The following is a 24,678-nucleotide window of genomic DNA, read 5'->3' on the forward strand; positions in this document are numbered from 1 at the left end:
GAGGACGGGGGAGAGAATGCCAAAGATGGGGCTAAAGGGGGAGCGGGGACTGGGGTAGCCAAGTCCCGTGACCGTGTTAAGGACTGGGGTCTTCGTTAGAAGAACGCTGGGAATCCACCACAAGGCTCTAAGGAGGGAGGAGCACCAGTTGGACCAGTCCCCTCCATAGAACAATGTGATCACGGCATGAAGAATGAAGAGAGGACAAGAACAGATGCCAGCAGTTCATCTGGAAGCGGTCCTGGGAGAGACCACGGTGGCCTAGATGTGTGGGAGGGAAGGAGGAGTGAACTGGAAAGTCTGAGAAGGACCTAGGATGGTGAGTGGGTGGACCTGGCGAGGCACTGAATGTGAGCGTGAGGAAAAGGAAGTGTGGAGCCTGTGGGGGGGCAGCGGCCCCACGTTCTGAACATGGCCCCCCGAAGGAACGGGCAGGAAAATGGTGAGTTCCGTATTAAAAACGGCAGGCTCGGGGTGTCTTGAAGCGGTTGCAGGGAGATGTCTACCTCGTTGGCTCTTTGGTAAACAGGCATCGAATATAAAAGAATGTCTGGTCTGGTCTGGAAAGGAAACAGGTCCTCGCGGGGGTGCGGGTGAGGTTGCCCAGGGAAAAGCAGGCAATCAAAGTGGGAGAGGAGACCCCAAGACAACCCTTGAGAACCCTCGTGGGGCAGGGCGGGGCGGGGCGGGGCGCGCTGAGCCCCAGGAGAAAGCCAGGGGGACACGTGGCATGGGAGCAGAGAGAATGATGGGAGAACAGGGTGGGAGGCAGACAAAGGTCTGAGGACAATGACAGGCATTTACAGTGATGGGAAGCCAAGCCACGTGCACCCAGACACGCCCCTGAAGTACAGGCTGATGACCATGAGTCCACAGCCGTCAGTACGCCTCACTGACACGACCCTCACACGCAGAGGAAAATATTTAACCTGAAAAAAGGTTCACTATCAGGTGGAATCCCTTCTTTTACAGATGAAGAGTGACTGGACCAGCCCAGCCGGCGTGGCTCAGGGGTTGAGGATCGTCCTCTGAACCAGGAGGTCGTGGTTCAAATCCCGGTCAGGGCACATGCCCCAGCTGTGGGCTCGATCTCTGGGGAGCCGGGGGCGTGCGTGCAAGAGGCAGCCCATCCATGATTCTCTCTCATCACTGATGTTTCTATCTCTCTCTCCCTCTCCCTCCTTCTCTGAAATCAGTAAAACATTTTTTTTAAAAGTGTGACTGGACCAGGGTCTCCGAGCTAAGAGGCAGCAGAGGAAGGAGGTGAGCCCAGGTCTCTGCTCGCCCCCCACCTCCCCCACCCCACACCCAGGGCCCTTCTCCTCCAGCTTCCGCACGCTCCGTGATGCCCTCCCACCCCGGGGCGGGGCAGAGCGGGCTCCTGAAAACTCGGCTGGCGGCTTCTGCGTCTGCCTGTGGAGGAAGGCCTTGGGAAACTCTGCAGCTTACTGAGCTACCCCCAGACGCTCCTGGGCGCTCCGTGCTTACCTCCTTGATCGTGGTATTTCTTCCCCTCCACGAAAACCACCATCTTCCTCCCTTCCTGGGCATCTTATCCCTCATGATAGCTTCCACCGTGGCCTGTTTTAAACGGATGGCAACATAAATAACGGAACCAAAAAAAGATCAACTCAGCACAGTCAAACCAAAAGACACAGGCAAAGCAGAGGGAGGGTCAAACAGACAGACAGGAGGGAACGCAACGTACCACGTGCGAGTTAAAGATTTTCGAGAAGCAAAACCTAATGGTGTCCAAAATCGCATGAAGGTAACTTAAGCATGAAGACTTAAGAAGATGCCAAAGGAACGAGCAAAGAACAGAAAGATGCGACACAACAGAAAAGAAAAGAAAGCATTGGAAATCGTTAGTGATTGGTCAGACCGCAAGGTTCCAGATTAAAGGGGCGCACTGGGTAAATAAGGTGGTTACTCCCAACGTGGTCATTATAAAACAGGAAAGTGCAATGGTTAGAGGGCGCGTATTGATCAGATGGGGTAAAATGCACAGGATGGTTTTAGCGAGTGTACATTCTGACAAACTGAGCATTAGCACTTAAAATCTCTCGTGTTAAAAAAAAAATCATTCGCTTACCCTGAAGACATGGAAGTTTGATGGGGGAGGAGAGTCAATAATAACTAATAGTTTTCTAAGTCGTTCCAAAGAACAAAGTATCTCCTGAGGCTAACTCCAGCCCCAAGGTCCATGCTACCTGACTTCCCTTCCTTGGCTTACAGAACTGCTCCGGGTAGCTGACGTCAGCGAGCAATGAAAAGAAAGATTTGGTCTTTCAACCAAACAGGTTGCAGGGAAGTGGAAAGACTCCTTAGCCGGAAGTGTGCTTCTTTTCATCATTTAAAACACCCCCGCCTGCCACAAAGGAAACCCTGAGCACACAAACCCCACGACCTGCAAACCGCACGTACCCTCTTCACCCACAAGCCCACCCGTGAAGAGGCGAGGACCTCCCCCTCCGAATCCACCCGTCAAGGTCAGAGCCCAATGAAACAGGCCTAACAGGACTCCTGCAGACCTAGGCAAGCGGAGACCCACGTTCATTGGGGAAACACACAGAAATAGCCACCACCATTCTCGGGAGAGTAGTCAGGAGACACAAGCCTTACTCGATAGTAAAGTGTATTTAAAACTATATTAAAGACAACGTTCAGACATAAAGATAAACTCACAGGGAAGTGCAATAGACGGTAAAGTGGTAACTGCCTGTCAGGGGGGCAAGAGGCATCGAAAGAAAGGTCCCGGGGTCACCGGGCAGCTGGGCCAACCCTGCCAGTTGCCTCCGTGGGGGCATCACCCCCTTTCTTACTTTCCGGCCGACACACCCCAAACTCTGTTCGAGCATCAGGCTGCAATCCGCTCCGGGAAGGCAGCCTCCAATCCAGACAATGAACCCCGACAGGTCTGCCCCGTTCACAGCCATCGCTGTCTTGCCAGCAGCCGACAGGAAGGTGATCATGTGACCAAGCTGCGGCCAATGAACTGGGAGAATTCTGCCTCCATCCCTCCTGCTTTGGATGTGGCTGCTGAAGGTGACGCGTAGAACCGTCACCTTGTGTTCCTGAAGGGAAAGCCAAGGAAACCCCAGGGACACTAACCCCGATTCGTCAAGCCCGGGGCCACCAGCCTCAGGGGTCTCACGATGTGCGATGCAAACCCACTCGTCGTCCCTGCTCCCGGCAACCAACGCATCCCAACTCAATGACCAGCTGGGAACGTGGCGTGGTTCCTGCTGCCTCCCCCACCCGCTCCAGATAAAATCTCGATGGAGCGAAGACGAGGAAAGCACTAGAAGAGACGGGCACAGTTCCACAGGCTTCGGAAACGGGCAAGCACGGCCACTCCGAACAGGACACAAACCCGAGATCTGCCGGAGACGGACAGGCTCTGCGCACAGGAGCAAGTCTACGTTAGATGAACGCCACGAAGGAGCTCAATGCGACTGCACGCTCCTACAGAGGCTGGGGAGCACCACAAAGACGCCTTTCTCCGAGGCTAGCCGGCGTGTGCATTGCCGTGTCTGTAAACTAAGCCCTTTAACAGCACTTCCACGGCCTGCACCTTTGCTCTTATTGAATTGTAAGAGCTCAGGTACCTACGTCACACAAACACGTGTCCAGGGCCACGGACACTGTGAGGAACCTGGTGAGACAAACGAAGCCACCGAGAAAGCAAGCCTCCCCCGGGGCACGAAGAATGCTCACAGATAAAGTCCCCCAGAGATGAGGTCACAGTCCCCAAATCCCAAATCCCCAAACACAACCTCTCTCTCTCTCTCTCTCTCTCTCTCTCTCTCACACACACACACACACACACACACACACACACAAGGAAGGAGCGAGCATAGACTTATCAGAAACACACACATGCACACTCACACACCCCCACACACTCACACACACACTCACACATACACACACACACATACACACACACGAAGCAAGCGTAGACTCATCAAACACACTCATACATACACACTCACACTCACATTCACACACACTCGCGTGCACGCACACACACTGTCACTCTCTCACACTCACACACTCTCACACTCTTTCACATGCACACACACTCATACTCACACACTCGTGTGCACACTCACACTGTCACTCACACACACACTCTCACACACACTCAATGCACACACACTCACACACACTCTCATACACACACTCACACACACTCATTCTCACACACACACGCACACACACTCACATGCACACTCACACACTCTCACACTCACACTCTCGTACACACACTCACATGCACTCACACACACCCACACACACACTCATACACACACTCACATGCACTCACACACACACACTCACATGCACTCACACACACTCATTCTCACACACACTCACACGCACACACACTCACATGCACACTCACACACTCTCACATCACACACACTCTCGTACACACTCACAGACTCTCGTGTATACACACACACACACACACAAGCAAGGAGCGAGCACACACTCTCCAAGGTCAGAGGAGACCGTGGGGAGCCCAGGCAGCAGGATTCTCTGACCCCGAAGCAGACAGAGCACCAGCTAAGGGCACGTGGGGTGCAAGGGAAGCCGTGGCCTCTGAGGGGCAAGAGAAGCAGATTCGAACCCCTGGCCTTGATGTGTGGGAACCTCGAAAGAGCCCCACGTAATTAACTTCGTGGCTTTAAATAAACTCTGAACTCCAACCGCCCGTCGTTTCTGGTGTCCCTGTCTGTCTCCGGTGCGAGCTCACCTTTGGCAGAGGTTTCTGGAAAGCCTGCATGGCCAGGAGCAGGGGGGCTGCCGTGGTCCAGTTGTAATACCTGCAGGAAGCAACGAAATCACGTCAAAGGACCACAACACAGTCTCACACACACGCACACTCAGGGGCTGAGCATCCACCTATGACCCAGGAGCTCACAGATACATTCCCGGTCGGGACCTGCCCGACTGCAGGCTCCATCCCCAGTGCGGGGCATGCAGGAGGCAGCCAATCCATGGTTCCCTCTCATCATGCATGTTTTTTATCTCTTTCTCCCTCTCCCTTCCACTCTGAAATCAATAAAAACATATAATTTTTTTAAAAAAACTTTTAAAAGCCAATGTCACGAGGCGTGGCCGTGGAAAGTTCTAGAACTCCAGCTGGGTCCATGAAGAGCCCAAGCTGCTGCCCGCATCCCGGCCTCCCCGCATGTCCCCCTTGCAGTGGCCGCACCCCGGGGCGAGCAGCTGTCCAGGCAGCAGAGCCTGTGGCATCGCCTGCCGGGCTTCAGGGAAAAGGCGAACAGGGCCCCTAGCTTGACACGCCGGCATCTAGGGAGTCCACGCCTTCCTCTAGGGCCGTGGTCGGCAAACTCGTTAGTCAACAGAGCCAGATATCAACAGGACAACGATTGAAATTTCTTTTGAGAGCCTAATTTTTTAACCTTAAACTTCTTCTAACGCCACTTCTTCAAAACAGACTCGCCCAGGCCGTGGTATTTTGTGGAAGAGCCACACTCAAGGGGCCAAAGAGCCGCATGTGGCTCGCGAGCCAGTTTGCCGACCAGGGCCCTAGGGAGTCCGCCAGCATCTACAAAACACGTGCCCGCCCCGCCTCAGGCCCGGCTCTCAGGGGGGACACGCTGCCCGATCCGTCACCCCCGTGGGCCACACGGCCGAAGTCCCCCAGGCCCCGACTGTACACGTTCCACATAAAACCCAGTGCAGGCGACCATCAGGATGCACCACCCCCACGACTCCATCAGCCCACCAGCCAGAGCGCCAGTCACTGCTGACAGCGAGCTGACAATCACACAGCTGAGCAAAGACTCAGAAAACAACGGACGTAGAGAATAGCATCTATGGCTCCTGGACCAGGTCTCCAGCTGGAAGGCCGACACCGAACCCGAGATGCCTCGGGAGACACGTACTTGTTCCCGATCTTTACCACAAGGTTGGGGTCGTCGATGAGGGCGGGGTTGTCCACAAACTGTTGATACGACACGGCTTGTTCCAAAAACGCGTCTGGGAAGCAATCATGGGGGAGAGCGGAAAGATAAGAAAAACCTGGTTCAAAGAACAGGCCTATTCACTGGCTGGCGCTCCCAGGAGCTTCCTGAGAGTTTACCGCGCCCTGTGTGCGCCCCTGTGTGCGCCCCTGTGTGCACCCTGTGTGCGCCTGAGAGCGCCCCTGTGTGCCCCCGTGTGCCCCTAAGTGCGCCCCTGTGTGCCCCTGTGTGCCACCCTGTGTGCGCCCCTGAGTGCGCCCCTGTGCGCCCCCGTGTGCGCCCGTGTGTGCGCCCCTGAGTGCGCCCCCGTGTGCACCCGAGTGCGCCCCTGTGTGCGCCCCTGTGTGCGCCCCTGAGTGCGCCCCTGAGTGCGCCCCTGTGTGCGCCCCTGAGTGCGCCCCTGTGTGCGCCCCTGTGTGCGCCCCTGTGTGCCCCCCTGTGTGCGCCCCTGTGTGCGCCCCTGTGTGCCCCCCTGTGTGCGCCCCTGTGTGCGCCCCTGAGTGCGCCCCTGTGTGCGCCCCTGTGTGCCCCCGTGTGCCCCCCTGAGTGCGCCCCTGAGTGCGCCCCTGTGTGCGCCCCTGTGTGCGCCCCTGAGTGCGCCCCTGTGTGCGCCCCTGTGTGCGCCCCTGTGTGCGCCCCTGTGTGCGCCCCTGAGTGCGCCCCTGTGTGCGCCCCTGAGTGCGCCCGAGTGCGCCCCTGTGTGCGCCCCTGTGTGCCCCCCTGTGTGCGCCCCTGAGTGCGCCCCTGAGTGCGCCCCTGTGTGCGCCCCTGTGTGCCCCCGTGTGCCCCCCTGTGTGCGCCCCTGAGTGCGCCCCTGAGTGCGCCCCTGTGTGCGCCCCTGTGTGCGCCCCTGTGTGCGCCCCTGTGTGCGCCCGTGTGCCCCCCTGAGTGCGCCCCTGTGTGCGCCCCTGTGTGCGCCCCCGTGTGCCCCCCCGAGTGCCCCCCCGTGTGCCCCCCCGTGTGAGCCCCTGAGTGCGCCCCTGAGTGCGCCCCTGAGTGCGCCCCTGAGTGCGCCCCTGAGTGCGCCCGTGTGCGCCCGTGTGCGCCCCTGAGTGCACCCGAGTGCCTCTGTGTGCGCCCCTGTGTGCGCCCGTGTGTGCCCCTGTGCCCCTGTGTGCGCCCGTGTGCGCCCGTGTGCCCGTGTGCGCCCGTGTGCGCCCGTGTGCCCGTGTGTGCCCCTGTGTGCGCCCGTGTGCGCCCCTGTGTGCGCCCCTGTGTGCCCCCCTCTGTGCGCCCCTGTGTGCCCGAGTGCGCCCCTGCGCGGGAAGTCCTCGCGTGCGCCTGTGAAGGGCAGGACCTTCACCTTGTCTGAGAGCGCAGGGAGCCAGGGGGCGGAGGATGTGGGGAAACGTGCCCTCAGGGGGCTCCTGCGCTTGCAGGCAGGGGTGGGAACGCAGCCTGCACCTGAGGGACAGGTCTGAGTCACAGTCACAAGCTTTGCTGGGACCCTGGGCAAGCGCGTCATCTCCCCAAGCCTCAGCTCCCTCGTGGCCATGGGGGCTGTGAGGACGGGTCCTGCCTCACAGGAGGGCTCGCTCCATGCCGGCGGGCGGGTGCTGACCATGTCACCCCCAGGAAGGGCAGGGGACCGGTGAGGCCCGGCAGCTGGCCCAGCCCCGCACGCTCAGAGCTGGCGGGGAGCCCCAGGTCAGGAGGCGACCTTCAGTTCATCACTGGGTGATGGATCAGCGGGGTCAGGCGCCAGAATAAGGGGCCCCAGCCTCTGGTGAGAAGCAATCCATACAGCGTGAAGGGACCTCAGGAGGGAGACAGGGTCCAGGATGGCGTCTCCAGGCAGGAAGGCGGCTTGAGAGTGGCAGGGGAGAAGTGCAGGACCCACCCCGTTCCCTGCGAGAAATTCAGACCACTGCGGTGGTGGGAGGAGACAGGGGAGGTGGGACGGGGGCGGGGGGAGACAGGGGAGGTGGGGCGGGGGTGGGGGGAGACAGGGAAGGTGGGGCGGGGGTGGGGGGAGACAGGGGAGGTGGGGCGGGGGTGGGGGGAGACAGGGGAGGTGGGGCGGGGGTGGGGGGAGACAGGGGAGGTGGGGCGGGGGTGGGGGGAGACAGTGCAGGTGGGGCGGGGGTGGGGGGAGACAGTGCAGGTGGGGCGGGGGGGCGGGGGAGACAGTGCAGGTGGGGCGGGGGTGGGGGGAGACAGTGCAGGTGGGGCGGGGGTGGGGGGAGACAGGGGAGGTGGGGCGGGGGTGGGGGGAGACAGGGGAGGTGGGGCGGGGGTGGGGGGAGACAGGGGAGGTGGGGCGGGGGTGGGGGGAGACAGGGGAGGTGGGGCGGGGGTGGGGGGAGACAGTGCAGGTGGGGCGGGGGTGGGGGGAGACAGGGGAGGTGGGGCGGGGGTGGGGGGAGACAGTGCAGGTGGGGCGGGGATGGGAGGAGACAGGGGAGGTGGGACAGGGGCGGGGGAGACAGTGCAGGTGGGGCGGGGATGGGAGGAGACAGTGCAGGTGGGGCAGGGGGCGGGGGAGACAGTGCAGGTGGGGCGGGGTGGAAGTAAGCTCCCAGGTCTCCTCGGGGAATGTCAGGGGTGATGGCGGGCTGCACTGGCTGGGATTCTGGGCCACCTCACCATGTGACTGCGGGGACTGGGACATCCCTTTATGAATCTGATAGACGCTGTGATCCATTCACCCCCTACGCCAACCTGAAAGCACCCTTCAGCTCCAGCTGGGCCCCTCCTCCAGCCACAGCGTTTCTGCCCCCACCCCTCCAGTGCACAGTGTCCCCTAACACTGCCCCCCCCCACCCCGGGGCTGCAGGCCTGACGCCTCGCAGGACTGGCACGGGGCAAGGACACACACGGCGGGCACAGCGAGCGACCCCGGGGGCCTGGCTGCTGCCTGAAGCCACGTGTGAACACCAGAACCCAAGGTCGCCAAGGGCAAGCCAAGGTCACCAAGGGCAAGCCAAGGTCGCCAAGGGCAAGCCAGCAGCATGTGGGTCGTGAGCAACAGTGAGTCACGTGTGCTGTCTGTCGTTCACCAAATGCAGAGGAGGCAGCCGGACTGGCAGCCAGGCCTCCGGGCGTTCTGAGCAGCTGCCACCAGGGGGCGCTCTTGGCCTGAAGACCAGCTCCGAGGTGCCGGCAGTACCTGTGGTGATCTCCCTGTTGTCGCTGAGGCCGCCACAGAGGGAGATGGCGATGGACGGCAGGTCCCTCAGGCCGTCCGAGGTGCTCTCCACACCGCTGTCGGCGCCAGAGCTGCCCACGGACTGCGGGGACTGGTTGGCTGACCGGGCTCCGTTGTCGGCATGTTTGGGGAGCCCAGAAGGGTCCCCGCTGGAAGGAGGAAGAGGGGAAGGTGTTCTGAGGATTTTCCCGGTCTGGGGTCTCACGCACACGTGAAAGGACTCGCAATCCGGGACCCCCACGGCGCAAACGGCTCCATCCTGGGATGGACTTTTCATCAAAGCACCTCGCCCAACGAAGACCAGCTGAAGGCATTCCGAGCAGAGAGCACAATCGCTTCTGCCTCCCACGTCTCCTGCATTCCCCCCCCACACACACCCACGCGGAGAGACGGGGGATCAAGCACACTCCTCAGAGGCCCCAGCTCTGGGCTTCGCCCTCCGTGGACCTGGCCCTCCCTGCAAATCCCAGGAGAACTAAGGACGGGCCACGGACCCTCCCGGGGAGAGAGGGCCACGCAGCTGCTGCCTCTGCACTGAATTGGGCTGCGGGTCACTGACCACCACGCACCCTCCGCGTCACCAGGGGAGACAGCCTCCTGCCTCCTTCCCGCTCCGACGGCGGAAAGCCGGCGCCTGGAGATGCCCGCCCGCCCTGTCCACAGAGAAAGCCCGCTCCGTGCTGGCTGCGCTGGTCAGGACACCCCTTCTCCCTCTCTGATCACACAGGAGGAAAACGTGAGCTCGCACAGATTCCTATTCGGATGGCCGAACGCAGCACGAGGAATAAAAAGAAGGCTTACTTTTTGGGAAAGTACAGGGCGGCCACTTCGGGATCCATGTCTGTGAGGTCGTCCAGGTAGACGCCATCGGCCCCGAGGTGCCGGCTTCGTTTGTCTGCAGGCAAAGGAGCAAAGGAGCAGGTCAGAGCCGCGCCCAGGGACCCCCGACCTCTGACCTCCAACCTCTGACCTCCAAGCGCCTCTGGGGAATGCACTGAAGCCCTGTGTGTAGAGGAGCTCAGAAGGGCCCGGACTGTGAAATGAGGGTTCACCACACGGCCCCCCAAGACCTCCTTCGCACCTCACTGTCCACAACTAAGTTCTAACACAGTGGTCGGCAAACTCATTCGTCAACAGAGCCAAATATCAACAGTACAATGATTGAAATTTCTTTTGAGAGCCAAATTTTTTAAACTTAAACTTCTTCTAACGCCACTTCTTCAAAATAGACTCACCTAGGCCATGGTATTTTGTGGAAGAACCACACTCAAGGGGCCAAAGAGCCGCCTGTGGCTCGCGAGCCGCGGTTTGCCGACCACTGTCAAAAGGGCAGGGAGTGGACAGGACGGACATCACGGGTCCGTGTTTGAACTTTGAAGGCAGGACCGGAGCTGGCAGCGCGCACGTGCACAGAAGGGGCGGGAAGCCGGCCTCGCACGCACCTTTCTTCCTAGACGGCGAGTCCGTCTTGCTCGCCGCCGCTGCCATGGTGGAGAGGGCTCTGGGCTCCTCGGTGGCAGGCAGGGGCGGGCCTGCGGCTCCCAAGGCCTCCACGTCCTCCTCGTTCACGAACTGCATCTGGGCCTGAGGCTGGCTCTGCTCCGAACGCGGCTGCGAAGGAGGCGCCTCGGCCGGCGTCGGCGACGGCTCACTGAACGCCTCGGGAGGCTCGCTGTGAATGGCCTGGAAGTGCATCTTCTCCGAGAACTTCCTGCTGCTCAGCGGGCTGGAGTCTTTCATCTTGTGTGCGGGCGACTAGATGGAAGGGCAGGCAAGACGGAGCGGGAGGGGTCGGAGCACAAGCAGAAAAAGCAAGTCAACAAAGAACCACACTCAGCCAGGTAAGGATCCGCCCACTGTCCACGCCTAGCCGGCTCCGGCTCGGGGTCACCTGGCGATTTCCTCGCCTGCCCGAGGGCCCAGAAATCAAGAACAGTCATTCCAAGGCAGAGGAACTGTCACTTAAGACACCAACTGCCGAGCGGAAAGAGTGAGACTAGTAATGGCCAGCAGGTGGCAGCAGCCCAGACGCCAGGAGAACGGGCAGCGCGGCCACCGGGGAAGCTGCCAGGACAAGAGCCACGGTTACGGGTGACCTGATGAGTGTGCGAGGCCAACCTCTGCTGCTGGAGGCAAGATCTGCTCTGTCCCTGCGGGGCATCAGCGTGAGCAGCCACTGCAAAGGTGGGGGCTTCCAGGGGGTCCCGCTCCCGGGTCTGGGTGCAAGTCACATGGCCACGCTCACCGTGGGGAATGCATGGATGGACCTGAGCACTTCCCATCCGGGCATTTCCGTGTGTGTGTGTGTGTGTGTGTGTGTGTGTATTTCACCCCCACACGTGAGTGAATGCATGACAATTTGGCAGCTGGCTGCAAGGAGTTTCCAGTCACGGAAAGATTCATCCAAATAAAACGCCCCCAAAGCGATTTGTGCACTAGAAAGGGGAGGGGCGGGCGTTCAGCCCTGCATCTGAGCTCGGCTCCCGGCACAGAGGGACGTGCTCCGGGGCCTGTGCTTGGACCCGCTTTCCAGAAGCGATGGGTCTGCACGTCCACGCCGTCTCCCTGACAACCAGTGACGCGGGCTTGCAGGGGGCGGGGCGGGGGGGGTGGGCGCCTGGGTCAGCAGTTTGCATTTGCAGGCGGCGAAATCAGCACTTCCCGTGACGACGGCTAAATATAACCCACCGAGGACATGGACCAGCATCAGCCCAGCCGGCCTGCTCGCCACACAGCTGCCCATCCTGAGTCTCAACAGGAAGGCCCCGCCCTCGCACACTCGTTCGGGTCACAAACATTTACTGGGGATACGAGAGGCTGTGGCATCATCCTAGGGCAGGGGTGGGCAAACTTTTTGACTCGAGGGCCACAATGAGTTCTTAAACTGGACTGGAGGGCCGGAACAAAAGCATGGATGGAGTGTTTGTGTGAACTAATATAAATTCAAAGTAAAGGAGCGGAGGGGAGAGCAAGAGAACCAGATAGAACAGCCGGATCCGGCCCGCAGGCCACAGTTTGCCCACGGCTGTCCTAGGGCCTTAAAATACTTTTTGCAAAACACACACAGCTTGGAACATAGTAATTTTAGATTCTTAACATACATTGGCCTGTGAGAAAAAGTTTCTTGGGAGGAAAACTGTCCGTTTGGCAGTTTTAGGGGCGGGCTCTCTGGGGGGCGGGCTCGCTGTGGGGCGGGCTCGCTGTGGGGCGGGCTCGCTGTGGGGCGGGCTCGCTGTGGAGAGGGCTCGCTGGGGGGCGGGCTCGCTGGGGGGCCGGCTCGCTGGGGGGCCGGCTCGCTGGGGGGCCGGCTCGCTGGGGGGCGGGGAGGGGAGGGGGCACTCACTTTGGCCGCCTGGGGCAGCTCCCCCCAGAGCCACAGCATCTCCAGGTTGCTCTTCTGCGCCGTCCTGTCCGCCGACTTGCTGACCAGCTCGGAGTCGCTTTTAGGTGTCGAAGGTCGGGAGCCTGAAGGACTTAACAAAACACAAGCCCACGATGAAAGCAGGAAGAACCTTTCTTAGTACCCACGGCTCCAACGGCCCGAAAAGGCACCCAGGCCGCCACTCCCGTAGGACAGCGATTTTCAACCTCGTTCTTCTCGTGGCACATAAACTGCTCAAATTCTGCAGCACAGCCAAAAATACATTCTCTTTTTTGCCCATCTGACCCCCAAAATAGGTAACTTTGATTCCTTTATACCAGAGGGCTGTGGCTGTGTTGGCTGTTGTCGTTTTTTATTTGACAATTTCAGGGAAAAGGGGTCGGTGCCCTGACGACAGTCAAGGCCCTCAGCACCCGGGTGGAAATCGCTGCCCTGGGAGCGTGGCTTCGGGGTGTGTGGCCAGCAGGGGTCCACAGACAGCTGTCCAGGCGGGAGGTGCACCCAATGCCAGGCAGAGAGGGTGAGAAGCAGTGTTAAACAGGGAAGATTGAAAGAGAGAGACGAAGAGAGACAGGAAAGAGAGACCTGTCTCTCCCCCACCGCCGGCCGCCCTCCCACGCGCTGGCACCCTCTCCCGTGCACCCATCGCCAGCCCAGGCTCGACGGCTGCCCAGCCCTGGCCCTCCGACCCGCGCCCACTCCAGGCTACACTTAGAACAGGGCCGAGTCCGCACAGGGCAGAGGGAACCGCATCGTGTGCCAACCGGACCGCACACGCCGGTGCCACAGACCCGCTCCCGCGGCAGGAGCCTCCCCGGGCGTTTTAGGGAACAGTACGCCGGCCAGGACGCCCGAGGGCTCCTCCTCGCCGGCCCCTCCGCTACCTCGTCCTCGGGCCAGCGTCGCAGTGGCTGCGGCTTGTTCTCGTCTGTTCTCTCTGTTTTCATCTTGAGACCTGAACCAAGTCCCACCGCTGTGCAGCCCAAGTCACCGGCCGGAGCGCGCAGCCGCTCCACAGAACCCGCCCAGCACTGCGCACAGGCGGCGCGTGCCCCGGGAGCGTTTGCTGTCTGTTACCGCACCCTCTCGAGGGAGGCGGCGCTTTTCCCTGAAGCGGGGAAGGAAGCTGCCGCGAGGTTCCTTTCCCATCGTCCTCCCCACCCCGGTCTCCTGGCGCCTCTCACTGCCGGGCTGGGTCCCCTGGCTGAGGTGCAGTCCACCCCGTCTGAACGCGCTTCCCTGTCCGGACACGGAGAGCTCACGGATGACAGACACGTAGCTGTGTCCAGTCGCAACCCTCGCTGGCTGCACGGATCGATCCTGCATCGCGTTAGGCAAGCCCTTCGGACAAGGCTCCTGCCCGCTCCTCTCTGCGCACAGAGCCTGATTCCCTCTCCCGGGCCCCCGCCCACAGGCCTCGGCACGCGTGTCGCTGTGGGGTGAGGGTCCCGAGATGGCACCTGGTGGGAGCCCATGAAATGGGACACAGCACACGCCGTCAGGGAGGAGCCGGGAGCGGGAATGCTGGGCCGCCACACGTCGGAGAGGTCAAGGGTCATCACCTGCCACCTCGCTGCTCTGCACCTGCCCTGCAGCCGCGTCCACGCCTCGTCGGGGCGCCCCGGGAGAGGACGCCCCACCCTCGCCAGAGCTCACCCACACCTGCACCCTTGTTCGGAGGCCCCTGCCATTGTACCTATGACACCACATGCAGCTGGTGTGACTTGTAAGTCTGTGGGCTAAACTGTCTGAGCCACTGGGTTCGGCGCAGCCCTTCCGGCGGAGCCTGCTCCAGAGGGGCTCCCACACTTTCTGAGCAAGGCCGGAGAGCGGACACTCCAGGCTTGTGGGCCAGGCCATCCGTCGCGGCTATTCAGTTCTGCCATCGGAGCGCGAAGGCGGCCTGAGAGCAACGGGGGCCCGATGTGGCCAGCGGAGGGCCGCCTGCCGGCCTCTGCTCCGGAAGCATGCAAACACCCCCAGTTCCAGAGCCCCCCTACTCCAGCACCCGGACATCCTGGTCCCTGCACAAAGGCCTCAGGCTCCCCGAGGCGTCCGGTGTGCCCACGCAGACCCACAGAGAACCTCGCCCGTGTGAGCGGCGGGAATAAGCTGCAGTTCCACGGCTCCGTCGGTAACAACAGAGGATGCTGGCCCCTCCTAGCCCTCCCCAAAGGGGTCTGCACCCAACACACACGCGCTCGACTGCACAGGGACTCAGACCCACTGAGAGGAACCGGGGGGTGTTTCCGCTGGTTCCAATTAAGCGTATCAGCTGGCTCACAGCTCAGCTGGCCTCGTTTAAAAACGGCCTTTCTTCTGCACACGCGACTTCTGAAAGAAGCATATCCTGAGATTTGGGTCTTTGCTCAAAAGGAAAAGCCGTTTCCCATCTAAAAAGTAATCGTAGCTTCCTTCGCCCAAGTTTTAAAGTGAACCCCTTAGTTCCACAAAGCAGGACTGCCAGCCGGCCGGGCTGTGGGCAACCCCGAGGGATAAGGGCAGAAACCTGAGACCACTGCTCCCCACGAGAAGACAAGCCTATGACCAGACCGTAGGCTCCGTCCTGTCCTCGTCCCCAAAATGTTCTAGGAACGCCGTGCACACAGCCCGCCGGTGCCGCGACTCAGAGCGCCCTACGAGCTATTTAAACGTGAATAATAAGCTCCGTTCCTCTCCAATAACGTCCTTTACCGAAAGCGTGTTAGCCTCCCGGCCGAGCAACCCTCCACACAAAGCAACAGGTCATCGTCCCAAATTGTACTTCATTATTCTACTCCGGAGGCACGCCGCGGAATTGGGAAAATCCTACGGTTAAACCACAATTCCCAGAGAGTTCCCAGGTTAGTGCTGAGTCAGAAAGAGTCCAATCAGCTGACAGGGAAAGGAGAAGAAGAAACGGGGTGCGTTCATCATCAGGCATGTGGTTAGTCGGTAGAACAGATCTGTAAGGGTTAGATCAACATGTTCGCTTTTCTGCGCGAGTGGTTGTGGTTAGCGGTTAACAGACGGGGAGGAGTTAGTGAGGAGCTGGTTGTGGAAGACACCGCGTGGGGCAGGGCCCGCTACCTTTCCGGAGCGTGCAGGACGGACGACTGTGGAGGGCAGGAGCTCGAGAGCAGGCCCTCGGCCGCCACCGCCACGTGAGGGGGCGTCCTTTTGCAATCCAGCAGGCTACTGGATGCCGGGGATACATACACATGGAGAGAGAAAAGGTCATAGGTCAATTACGGGAAACCAAACCTCCTACCCGTCCCAGGACCACCGTCAGGGGTCACACGGTACGAGAGGAACCCCCCAGGTCCCTGACCGCAGCCGAGCAGCTCTGTCGACATCGCTGAGCAATCAGCATGAGCTCTCTGAACCGCAAAATCGGGAAGCCGCCCGCAGCCCAGCTCCCTTTCTGTCTCATCCACGTGCCCCTGAGGGACTGCTCTCCGCGGCTCAGAGCGTGCTTCCTCCCGGCTCTGGGGCACGTGGTCTGATTGTGTGTGCTGCGGCTGCCTCCTTAAGGAACACACGCGATCCCATGAATGGAAGTGTGTCCACTCATCCGAGCTGGCCATTGCATCGGACAGTAGGCGGATCCTCATAAGCTGACACGGTCCCATCACCCCGGACTTGCAGAGGAAAACGGGGAAGAGGAAACCTCTTTGGGGTTGTGTCTGAAACACCTAAATTCTTAACATTAACCAAGAGTGAACGTATGTTCCACCCACTGGTGTCCAAACACCCCCCATATTTTCTTCCTGAAGTCCTGTGTTCCCCTCTGGGGGGGTTATCTCCAGGGACCCCAGGAGAGAATGTCTGAGGTTCTGGGATGGGACCCGCCTCACTGTCCGACAGGAGAGCAACTGGCTGCCTGTGACGGCTGGGCACGTGAACGGTGCTGTCCATGTGAGACACACACCGGCTTCAAAGACCTACCACACACAGAATGTGACATATCTCATGAAGACTGTTCTTAAATACACTGAGTGGCCAGATTATTATGATCCCTGAATGCATAATAATCTGGCCACTCAGTGTTTGTGTGTGTGTGTGTGTGTGTGTGTGTGTGTGTGTGTATTAGAGGCCCGGTGCATGAATATGTGCATGGGTGGGGTCCGGCCAGCCTGGCCAGGGGGAGGGGACATGAGTGGTTGGCCAGCCTGCCTGCTGGTCGAACTCCTGGTCGAGGGGACAATTCGCATATTAGCCTTTTATTATATAGGATATACACTGAGTGGCCAGATTATTATGTGTTCAGAGATCATAATAATCTGGCCACTCAGTGTATATTTTATTGATTTCAGAGAGGAAGGGAGAGGGAGAGAGAGAGAAACATCAATGATGACAGCAACCGCCTGCACGCCCCACACTGGGGGGATCGAGCCCGCAACCCGGGTGTGTGCCTTGACCGGGAATCAAACCATGGCCTCCTGGTTCACAGGTCGAAGCTCAACCACTGAGCCATGTGGGCCAGCCCATTAATAATGTTTTTAGAAACTGACTACCTGAAATGCTATTTTGGATACACTGGGTCGGATGAAATACATCACTGAAGCTCCCTTCCTCAGTGTCCTTTCACTCTTCCAGGATGGCTGCCAGAACGTTTTAATTTACATCTGTAGCTAGCACGATGTTGCTGTCGGACGGGACAGACAGACCGACCTCAGGGAGGGGACTTCCCGGGCCCCCAGCCCCACCCTGGCTGCCGGTTGACTGACATTCATCGTCCCAGTCCCGGCTGGGAACCAGGATGCAGCCTGTCTATTTCCCCTGACCTGAAGCTCAGCGCCCCCGCTCACCGTGCTGCGTCACGCACGCACCACACGGGTGAAAGTGAAACAGGGCTGCTGAGTGCAGGAAACAGGCGTAGGCAGGAAGCTTTGCAGCTCCGGGGCCCATACAACCGCCGTAAACCGGAGGTAAATCTCACATGAAGAGCAAGAACAGCCTGGCCCGGGGGGCGGGGCGGGGGGGACGGGGGGGGGGGGGGTGTCATCTGTGAACCTAAAAGGTAGCCAGTTCGATTCAGGTCAGGGGGGTGCAGGAGGCAGCTGATGGATGTTTCGCTCTCACATCGCTGTTTCTCTCCCTCTCTCTCTCTCTAAAAATAATCAATAAATAATAAGAATAAGCCAAGTTGTCATTCACTATCACTTAGATGGCTACTTCTCTGCCTCTTCCTCACTAGCACCACTCCCGGAGCATCTGGGACATTTTCCCCCAACACTGCTCCCTGGGCCGTGAGATTTTAATGCCGGGTGGGTGCGGGGGGGTGGGGGGTCCCGGGTAGCTGAGTGTGTGCTGAGGCTCTCCAAGAACCAATGTTCGTCCCGATGGCCGCTACGGCCCCCTTTGGGCCCCGGTGGCATGATGCGGTGGCATGATGTAGATCTGCCCCTCCCGTCCTCTGAAAACTGCCCACCCTGGAAGTCCAGCCGACGTGAGCGCTCATTTCCAGGAAATAAACACCCCTGAACTCCGCAGGGTGACTGAGCTCGGGGAGGAGGGAGAAGCCGTCGTCCAAATGGCCTCAGTGGCCCCTGAAGCAGCCTCGCTGCGAGAATCTTCCTTGGGAGACAAGGAGGGCTGTCCCTGTGTCCTCCCATGACCATTAGCGTCGTGTCCCTTAACAAGTGCTTCCCCTTCCCACGCCACCCCGGGGAGCGAAGCACTACAGCTGCACCTCAGCTCTGACCCAGGGCCTGCACGCGTGGCTAATCCCCCTCTGAACCTCCTACTCTAACCTGCATCTTCTTCCGTCCTCACTAATCCCACTTTATTTATGTTTCTATTCTACGGGACATGCCTCCTGACTGGCTTCAAATCCTCTGGGCCAGGACAAGTGAGCACGCACATACACACACGCACACACGCACACGCACACGGCAGCTTACCTGGCGTTGGGTGACCACTCTCTGTCGGAACTAGGGTACGATGATGACTGAGAATAAGGCGTGACTGGAGGCAGGTTTTCCTTGGGAACGTCTTCTTGGAATGGAGGTATGTCGTTACTAAGAGTTCTGGTTAAAAAGAGAGAGAGAGAGAGATTGAAGTCAAATGTTAAAAGCGACAGGACCGTAAGAAAGGCACGTGTCCATTTTTAAATGCATCCACGGGGCGGGAAGGGGGATTGTAAGAACATATTTAAAAATCACGTCACCCGGGTCTGCAGGGGCCCTGTTCTCCGTGGACCGGCATGTACCTGCTGCTGTCCATCGGGTCCCGCTCCTCGTCGGAGCTCATCTCTATGGGGAACATGTCTTCGTCTTCCGACGTGTTGGAGTTGTCGTCCCTCTTCAGGCTGTCCAGCTGGGACTTCCTCCTCCTCTTCCTTCTCTTCTTCACCAGGGAGCCGCTGGAGGGGGTCTCGCCGGGAGGCAGGCCTGGGGCTGCCGCGCCGGGGTCCAGGCCCCGCGCCCGGTCCACGGGGTTCCTCTTCAGCTGGCACTCCATGCGCGAGGCTCCGTCCGACAGGATGGGGGAGGTGGCCAGGTGCATGGGGATCACTTCCTAAGGACAGAAAGTCCTGCTTACAACGAGGCTCGTTCACTTGGACCTAAGGAGCAGGACCGAGCTCCAGTGTTAGAACGCCCCGTGACCTGGGGGCGTGGCTGCCCGGTGTCACAGGAGGGCATGAAGTCAACATGTAATTCACGGAGTGTCGTTTCGCACTGCATCCACCTCTCCATCATCGTAACCAAGTGTGGTCGTGCTCAGCGACTTCAGGCCGCCGGGATGCAACTCTGTGGAACTCTCCAGAGTAAAGAGGGACCAATGGGCTTTGAGTCACCACATTGCCCTGGGAACTAGACTCAATTCTGCATTTCGGTGTGGGTCAGGGTGTGTGTGTAAGAGAGTGTGTGTGTGTGTGTGTGTAAGAGAGTGTGTGTGTAAGAGTGTGTGTGTGTGTAAGAGAGTGTGTGTGTAAGAGTGTGTGTAAGAGAGTGTGTGTGTAAGAGAGCGCATGTAAGAGAGTGTGTGTGTGTGAGTGTGTGTGTAAGGGAGTATGTGTGTAAGAGTGTGTAAGAGTGTGTGTGTAAGAGAGTGTGTAAGAGAGCACATGTAAGAGAGTGTGTGTATAAGAGAGTGTGTGTGTAAGAGAGCACATGTAAGAGAGTGTGTGTGTAAGAGAGTGTGTGTGTAAGAGAGTGTGTGTGTAAGAGAGTGTGTGTGTGTATTTTTCAATAAGCACTGAATTAAGTTGTCAATGATAATTTGTAGGGAACCGCTGGCCAGTGCCCCTGCCGCGCCCCGGTGCCCGCCCGGGCCAGAGCGCCTCCGGCAGGTGGGAGTGAGGGAGGTAGACATGGGCCCTCCCTTCCCACCAGAAGGAAGGCACTCACAGCCTGTCGACCTAATGGCTGGCTGGTAATGGTTCCCAGTGTTTGAAACGCGTGTGGAGAGTCGCAGCCCTAGGCTGGAAGGGATGGGCGGGCCCGTCTCACCCGGCTGCTCCCGGGACCGAACGCAGAATAAACACAGACACTGGGCCAAGAGCAGAGAAGGAGGCTCCACTGGCTGAAAAGGGAAGGGGTGCCCCTGTGCGCGGAGCGGAGGCGGCGCCCCACCGCGATCTGGTGAGGAAGGACACGGCTCCCAGTCTGTGGCCGCCTCTCGGGGACAGAAAGGAGCATCGCCTGGGACAGAACTCACTCTGGCCCCCAGGCCCCGTCCCACCCACCAGCACCCTGGGAGGCCAGCCAACAAGGCCCTCGGCGGTCTGCAGCAAGTCAGACCCAGAAGGAGATACCACTTCCCAGCCCCGAGGCTGGCTGCGGTCACACAGGCAGATCACACGTACACGTGAAAATGCGGACACGCGGGGACGCTCACGTGCTGCTGACGGGAAGGTGAGCGGGGCAGCAGCCTGGGACAACAGTCTGGCAGGTCCTCAACTGTTAAACAGTTACCATGGGGCCCAGCAATTCCGCTCCCAGGTGTGCACCCAGGAGAAATGAAAACGTATGTCCATGTGAAAACTCGTACACGAGTGTACAGCAGCCAAAGGGGGAAAACGGCCCGAGTGTCCATCAACGCTGACACGAAAGGACAAACGAAAGGTAGTGCGTGGATTCAATGGAATGCCATTCGACGCACAAGGGAACAGAGTACCGACACATGCTAGAACACGGATGACCTGGAACACGTTATGGAAAGTGAAAGAAGACAGGCATGAAGGAGCACATACTATAGGGTCCCATGCACATGAAAGCTCAGAGGAGGGAAATCGATGGAGACAGAAAGTAGATGGGGGTGGCGTAGGGCTCGGGGGTGGGGAGTGGGTGGGGGAGGGGGAGGTGATAACGCAAGGGCACAGAGCTTCTTTGGAGGTGATGACCGTGATCTAGAGCTGACTGTGGCAACAGTTGCACACATCTGTGACAATACTAAAAATCACTGAACTGTGCGCTTGAAATGGCTGAACTGGATGGTACGAGAATTATCTCAACAACGCTGTTAGACATTGTAAAATAATAAAATTAGCCCTAGCCGGTTCGGCTCAGCAGATAGAACATCGGCCTTCGTACCGAAGGGTCCCGGGTTCAATTCCGGTCAAGGGCACGTACCTCGGTTGCAGGCTCTTCCACGGACTGGGCCCTGGTCAGGGCGCGTGCAGGAGGCAACCAATCGATGTGTTTCTCTCACATCGGTATTTCGGTCTGTCTTTCCCTCTCTCTTCCACTCTCTCTAAAAATCAATGGGAAAAGAGCCTCAGGTGAGAATTTTAAAAAAATAATAATCAAATAGAGTAATGAAAATAAAAGCAATCTGGTCACTCACTAGACAAAAATCCGACCACCCGGCCCTCTGCGTTTGACAGCAGTACCATTTGTAGGCTTTGGGCCAGGGTTCAAGCCAGGCGATTTCGTTCCTCTGTCCCCCTGGCAACGGTGAGCACACGGAAGCAGCCGGGACTGCCGAGTCTTGTGGACCCAGCACACACCAGCCCGTCCGGCTCCAACGCCCAGGACAGACGCGCGCCTGCTCCCTCTGCTGCCAGCGTCCACACCGTCCACACCGTCCACACCGTCCACACCGTCGGGAGCCGGCAGCGTGCTCCGCCCACACTCCGCTGTCTCCTGCTCGAAGCACGCGCTGCTCCAGCTCGGACCTAGGCAGTGACCCTGGCGCCCAGCCTTCCTTACCTGGTCGTTATCCATCTCTTGAACAAAAAAGGCTTCTCCGTTATCTCCCAGTTTCATGTGTAAATCCACAGATTCCCCGTTGATTTCTATGTCAACCTGGAAGAGAAACGCACGTCCCCACATCAGGAAACAAACCTCCCCTGGCCACGCCTCCACACGCATGCACTTGAATCGCACACGCGCCACAGAGAGCTCACAACTCCAGATCGCCGTCGGTCAGCCTGGCCCTACCTGCTCTTCCCCATCGGGAAACACAGTCTGCACCCCACCCCACCCCACACCACCATCACCGGAGCCCAGGCGGGCTTGTGAGTGCCTCAACGAGCAGCACACGACAGAAGTGGGGCTACGTGACTTCAGAGGCTGAGTCAGAGAAAAAGGCAACGTCCACTGGGGGCGCCACCCGTCGTGTGAGTGACACGTCTCCGGAGGGTCCCAGCCCCGGCCTGGAGCCTCTTTCCAGCCGAGGCCGTGGACGGCGACGGCAGACACAGTCAGCCCTGCTGTCCGAGTTCCCGAGCACAGAACCCAGGAGCTGAGTCAACAGCTGGTTTATGCCACTGAATCCTGGAGCCGTTCACGCAGCCATAGTCACCAGAACAATCCGCGTTCATCGCCTACTCAGTGAACAGCCCTACCCAACGGAGAGATAAAAATCTGGGCCCACAACAAGCTCCGGATATGGGAAGCCACAGAACGGGGGGTCCCGGGGCCCCCGGCTCTCACCACTTTCTCTCGGGAGCGCAGCACCCCCATCTTGCCGAAGCGGACGTGGAACGGGGAGCACTGCAGGCTCCCGTTGGGCTGGCGGACAACGATGATGTCGATGCATCCGGACAGGGTGGCGGGGTTCAGGCCCTTGTACAGCTCCTTCACGGTGACAAACACCTGGCCCGCCAGCTGCCCCACGTAATTCATGGTCTGAGCCTAGAAAACAGAGATACACACACACACACACACACACACACACACACACAGTTAATTCAGGGGAGGCCAGCTGCCTACAGCCCAGCAAACCATGGACTCCGCGTCCGATCTGGCGCCCTGCCAGCATCGTTTTGTTTTCTGTTCCCTGGAATGGGCTCCACGCCTGCCCCGTCACCCGCCCGCCTCCACCCCGGAGGTCCCAGGAGGCCCCTGGAAATACCCCTCTGGAGAAGCAGAGAACCTGTTCCATAATTCTTAACCAACGGCAAGTTCATGGCCCCACTGGCAATACCCCCCCACCCTCCCGCTCAGCCTCTACCCCTGGGCGGCCTTAGCTGAGCACTGAGAATTTTTTAAAGGGAGATACCACCATCCCCCACCTACTGGGACGCCTACTATCTAAAAAGCAGGAAAAGCAAGCCCTGGTGAGGACGTGGAGAGACGAGTCCACGTGCACGGTCGACGGGAATGTAAACTGGTGCAGCCACAACACAGCACGGGGTGCTGGTTCTCCAAAAATTAACACGAGAGCTGCCATATCGTCTAGCCCAGGGGTCCTCAAACTTTTTAAACAGGGGGCCAGTTCACTGTCCCTCAGACCATTGGAGGGCCGGACTATAGTTTAAAAAATAAAACTATGAACAAATTCCTATGCGCACTGCGGGCCCGGGACGCGTCGGCTGCTAAGCAGGACAGGCAGCGGCACCCGGCGGGCCGGATCCATGTCCTCGGCGGGCCGCATGTGGCCCGCGGGCCGTCGTTTGAGGACGCCTGGTCTAGCCATTCCACCTCCGGGTGGATGTCCAAAAGAACTGACAGCAAGACATCAGAGCGCTGGCTGCACACCCATGCTCACAGCAACGGTATTCCCGATCGCCAAAAGGTGGGGATGAGCCACGTGTCCAAAGACGGGAGGACGGACAAATGTAGTCTATACCCCCAATGAATTCTTCCTCCACCTCAAAAAGCAAGGGGGCCCTGGCGCATGCTGACCACGGGTGGACCCTGAGGACATGGTGCTGAATGACGGAAGCCAGCCACAAAAGGGCAGACGCTGCGTGGTCTCGCGTGGGAGGCCGCTGGGGCAGACAGGCGCAGAGACACGGAAAGAAGAGCAGTGATTACTGGGCCGAGGGGAGGGGGAAGGAGAGTCGGGGTGCAGTGGGGACAGAGCTGCTTCCCGCGAGAGGAGCAACGTCGGGGCCTGGACGGAGTGAGGGCTGCCGTGGCGTGAACATACTTGTAATGTAAGTGAACTGAGCTGGGCGTGTTTACATGGCTGAGAAAATAAATTCAATGTTATGTATATTTCACCACAATTTAAACAAAGTTTAAGGGGATGAGGAAGAAAACTGTATTAACCAAGAACTCATTTGGGGAAGATGACTATGATTTGGTTAAAAAATGTATTTGGGCCCTAACCGGTTTGGCTCAGTGGATAGAGCGTCGGCCTGCAGACTGAAAGGCCCCAGGTTCGATTCCGGTCAGGGGCACGTACCTTGGTTGTAGGCACATCCCCAGTAGGAGGTGTGCAGGAGGCAGCTGATCGATGTTTCTCTCTCATCGATGTTTCTAAATCTCTATCCCTCTCTCTTCCTCTCTGTAAAAAATCAATAAAATATATTTTATTAAAAAAAAGGACTGTGGTGGGGCTCTAAGCGTATGATTCTAGGGCCTGGTCAACACGACGTCAAGACACCAGCTGGCGTGGCTCAGTGCTTGAGCATCAACCTATGAACCAGGAGGTCACGGTTTGATTCCCGATCAGGACACATGCCCTGGTTGCGGGCTCGAGCCTCAGTAGGGGGCGTGCAGGAGGCAGCCGGTCCATGATTCTCTCTCATCATGGATGTCTCTCTCTCCCTCTCCCTTCCTCTCTGAAATCAATAAAAATATTTTTTTCAAAAAATCAAGTCTTCAGCCCTAACCGGTTTGGCTCAGTGGATAGAGCGTCGGCCTGCGGACTGAAGGGTCCCAGGTTCGATTCCGGTCAAGGGCATGTACCTTGGTTGCGGGCACATCCCCAGTAGGAGGTGTGCAGGAGGCAGCTGATCGATGTTTCTCTCTCATCGATGTTTCTAGCTC

General features: G+C 58.9%; 1 protein-coding gene across 7 annotated transcripts in view; it reads right to left on the reverse strand.

The window, feature by feature from the left end:
- The window catches only part of LPIN1 (lipin 1), a 76,400-nt gene that overhangs the window by 16,865 nt on the left and 34,857 nt on the right, over positions 1 to 24,678 (reverse strand). For 4 of the 7 annotated variants that reach the window (XM_080684666.1, XM_080684668.1, XM_080684669.1 and 1 more), the window contains 12 exons: positions 22,393 to 22,593; positions 21,667 to 21,762; positions 18,723 to 19,030; positions 18,415 to 18,540; positions 15,599 to 15,706; positions 12,491 to 12,620; positions 10,590 to 10,902; positions 9,949 to 10,042; positions 9,109 to 9,296; positions 5,922 to 6,015; positions 4,763 to 4,832; positions 1,489 to 1,581 (listed from right to left, as the gene is read on the reverse strand). In XM_080684666.1, coding sequence (XP_080540792.1) covers positions 1,489 to 1,581; positions 4,763 to 4,832; positions 5,922 to 6,015; positions 9,109 to 9,296; positions 9,949 to 10,042; positions 10,590 to 10,902; positions 12,491 to 12,620; positions 15,599 to 15,706; positions 18,415 to 18,540; positions 18,723 to 19,030; positions 21,667 to 21,762; positions 22,393 to 22,593 — 1,821 coding nt within the window. The remainder of the gene's footprint in view (positions 1 to 1,488; positions 1,582 to 4,762; positions 4,833 to 5,921; positions 6,016 to 9,108; positions 9,297 to 9,948; positions 10,043 to 10,589; positions 10,903 to 12,490; positions 12,621 to 15,598; positions 15,707 to 18,414; positions 18,541 to 18,722; positions 19,031 to 21,666; positions 21,763 to 22,392; positions 22,594 to 24,678) is intronic. The other 3 variants (XM_080684667.1, XM_080684671.1, XM_080684672.1) reach the window with 2 other exon arrangements.

This window comes from Plecotus auritus, assembly GCF_963455305.1.
Source record: "Plecotus auritus genome assembly, chromosome: 8".
Lineage (NCBI taxonomy): Eukaryota > Metazoa > Chordata > Mammalia > Chiroptera > Vespertilionidae > Plecotus > Plecotus auritus.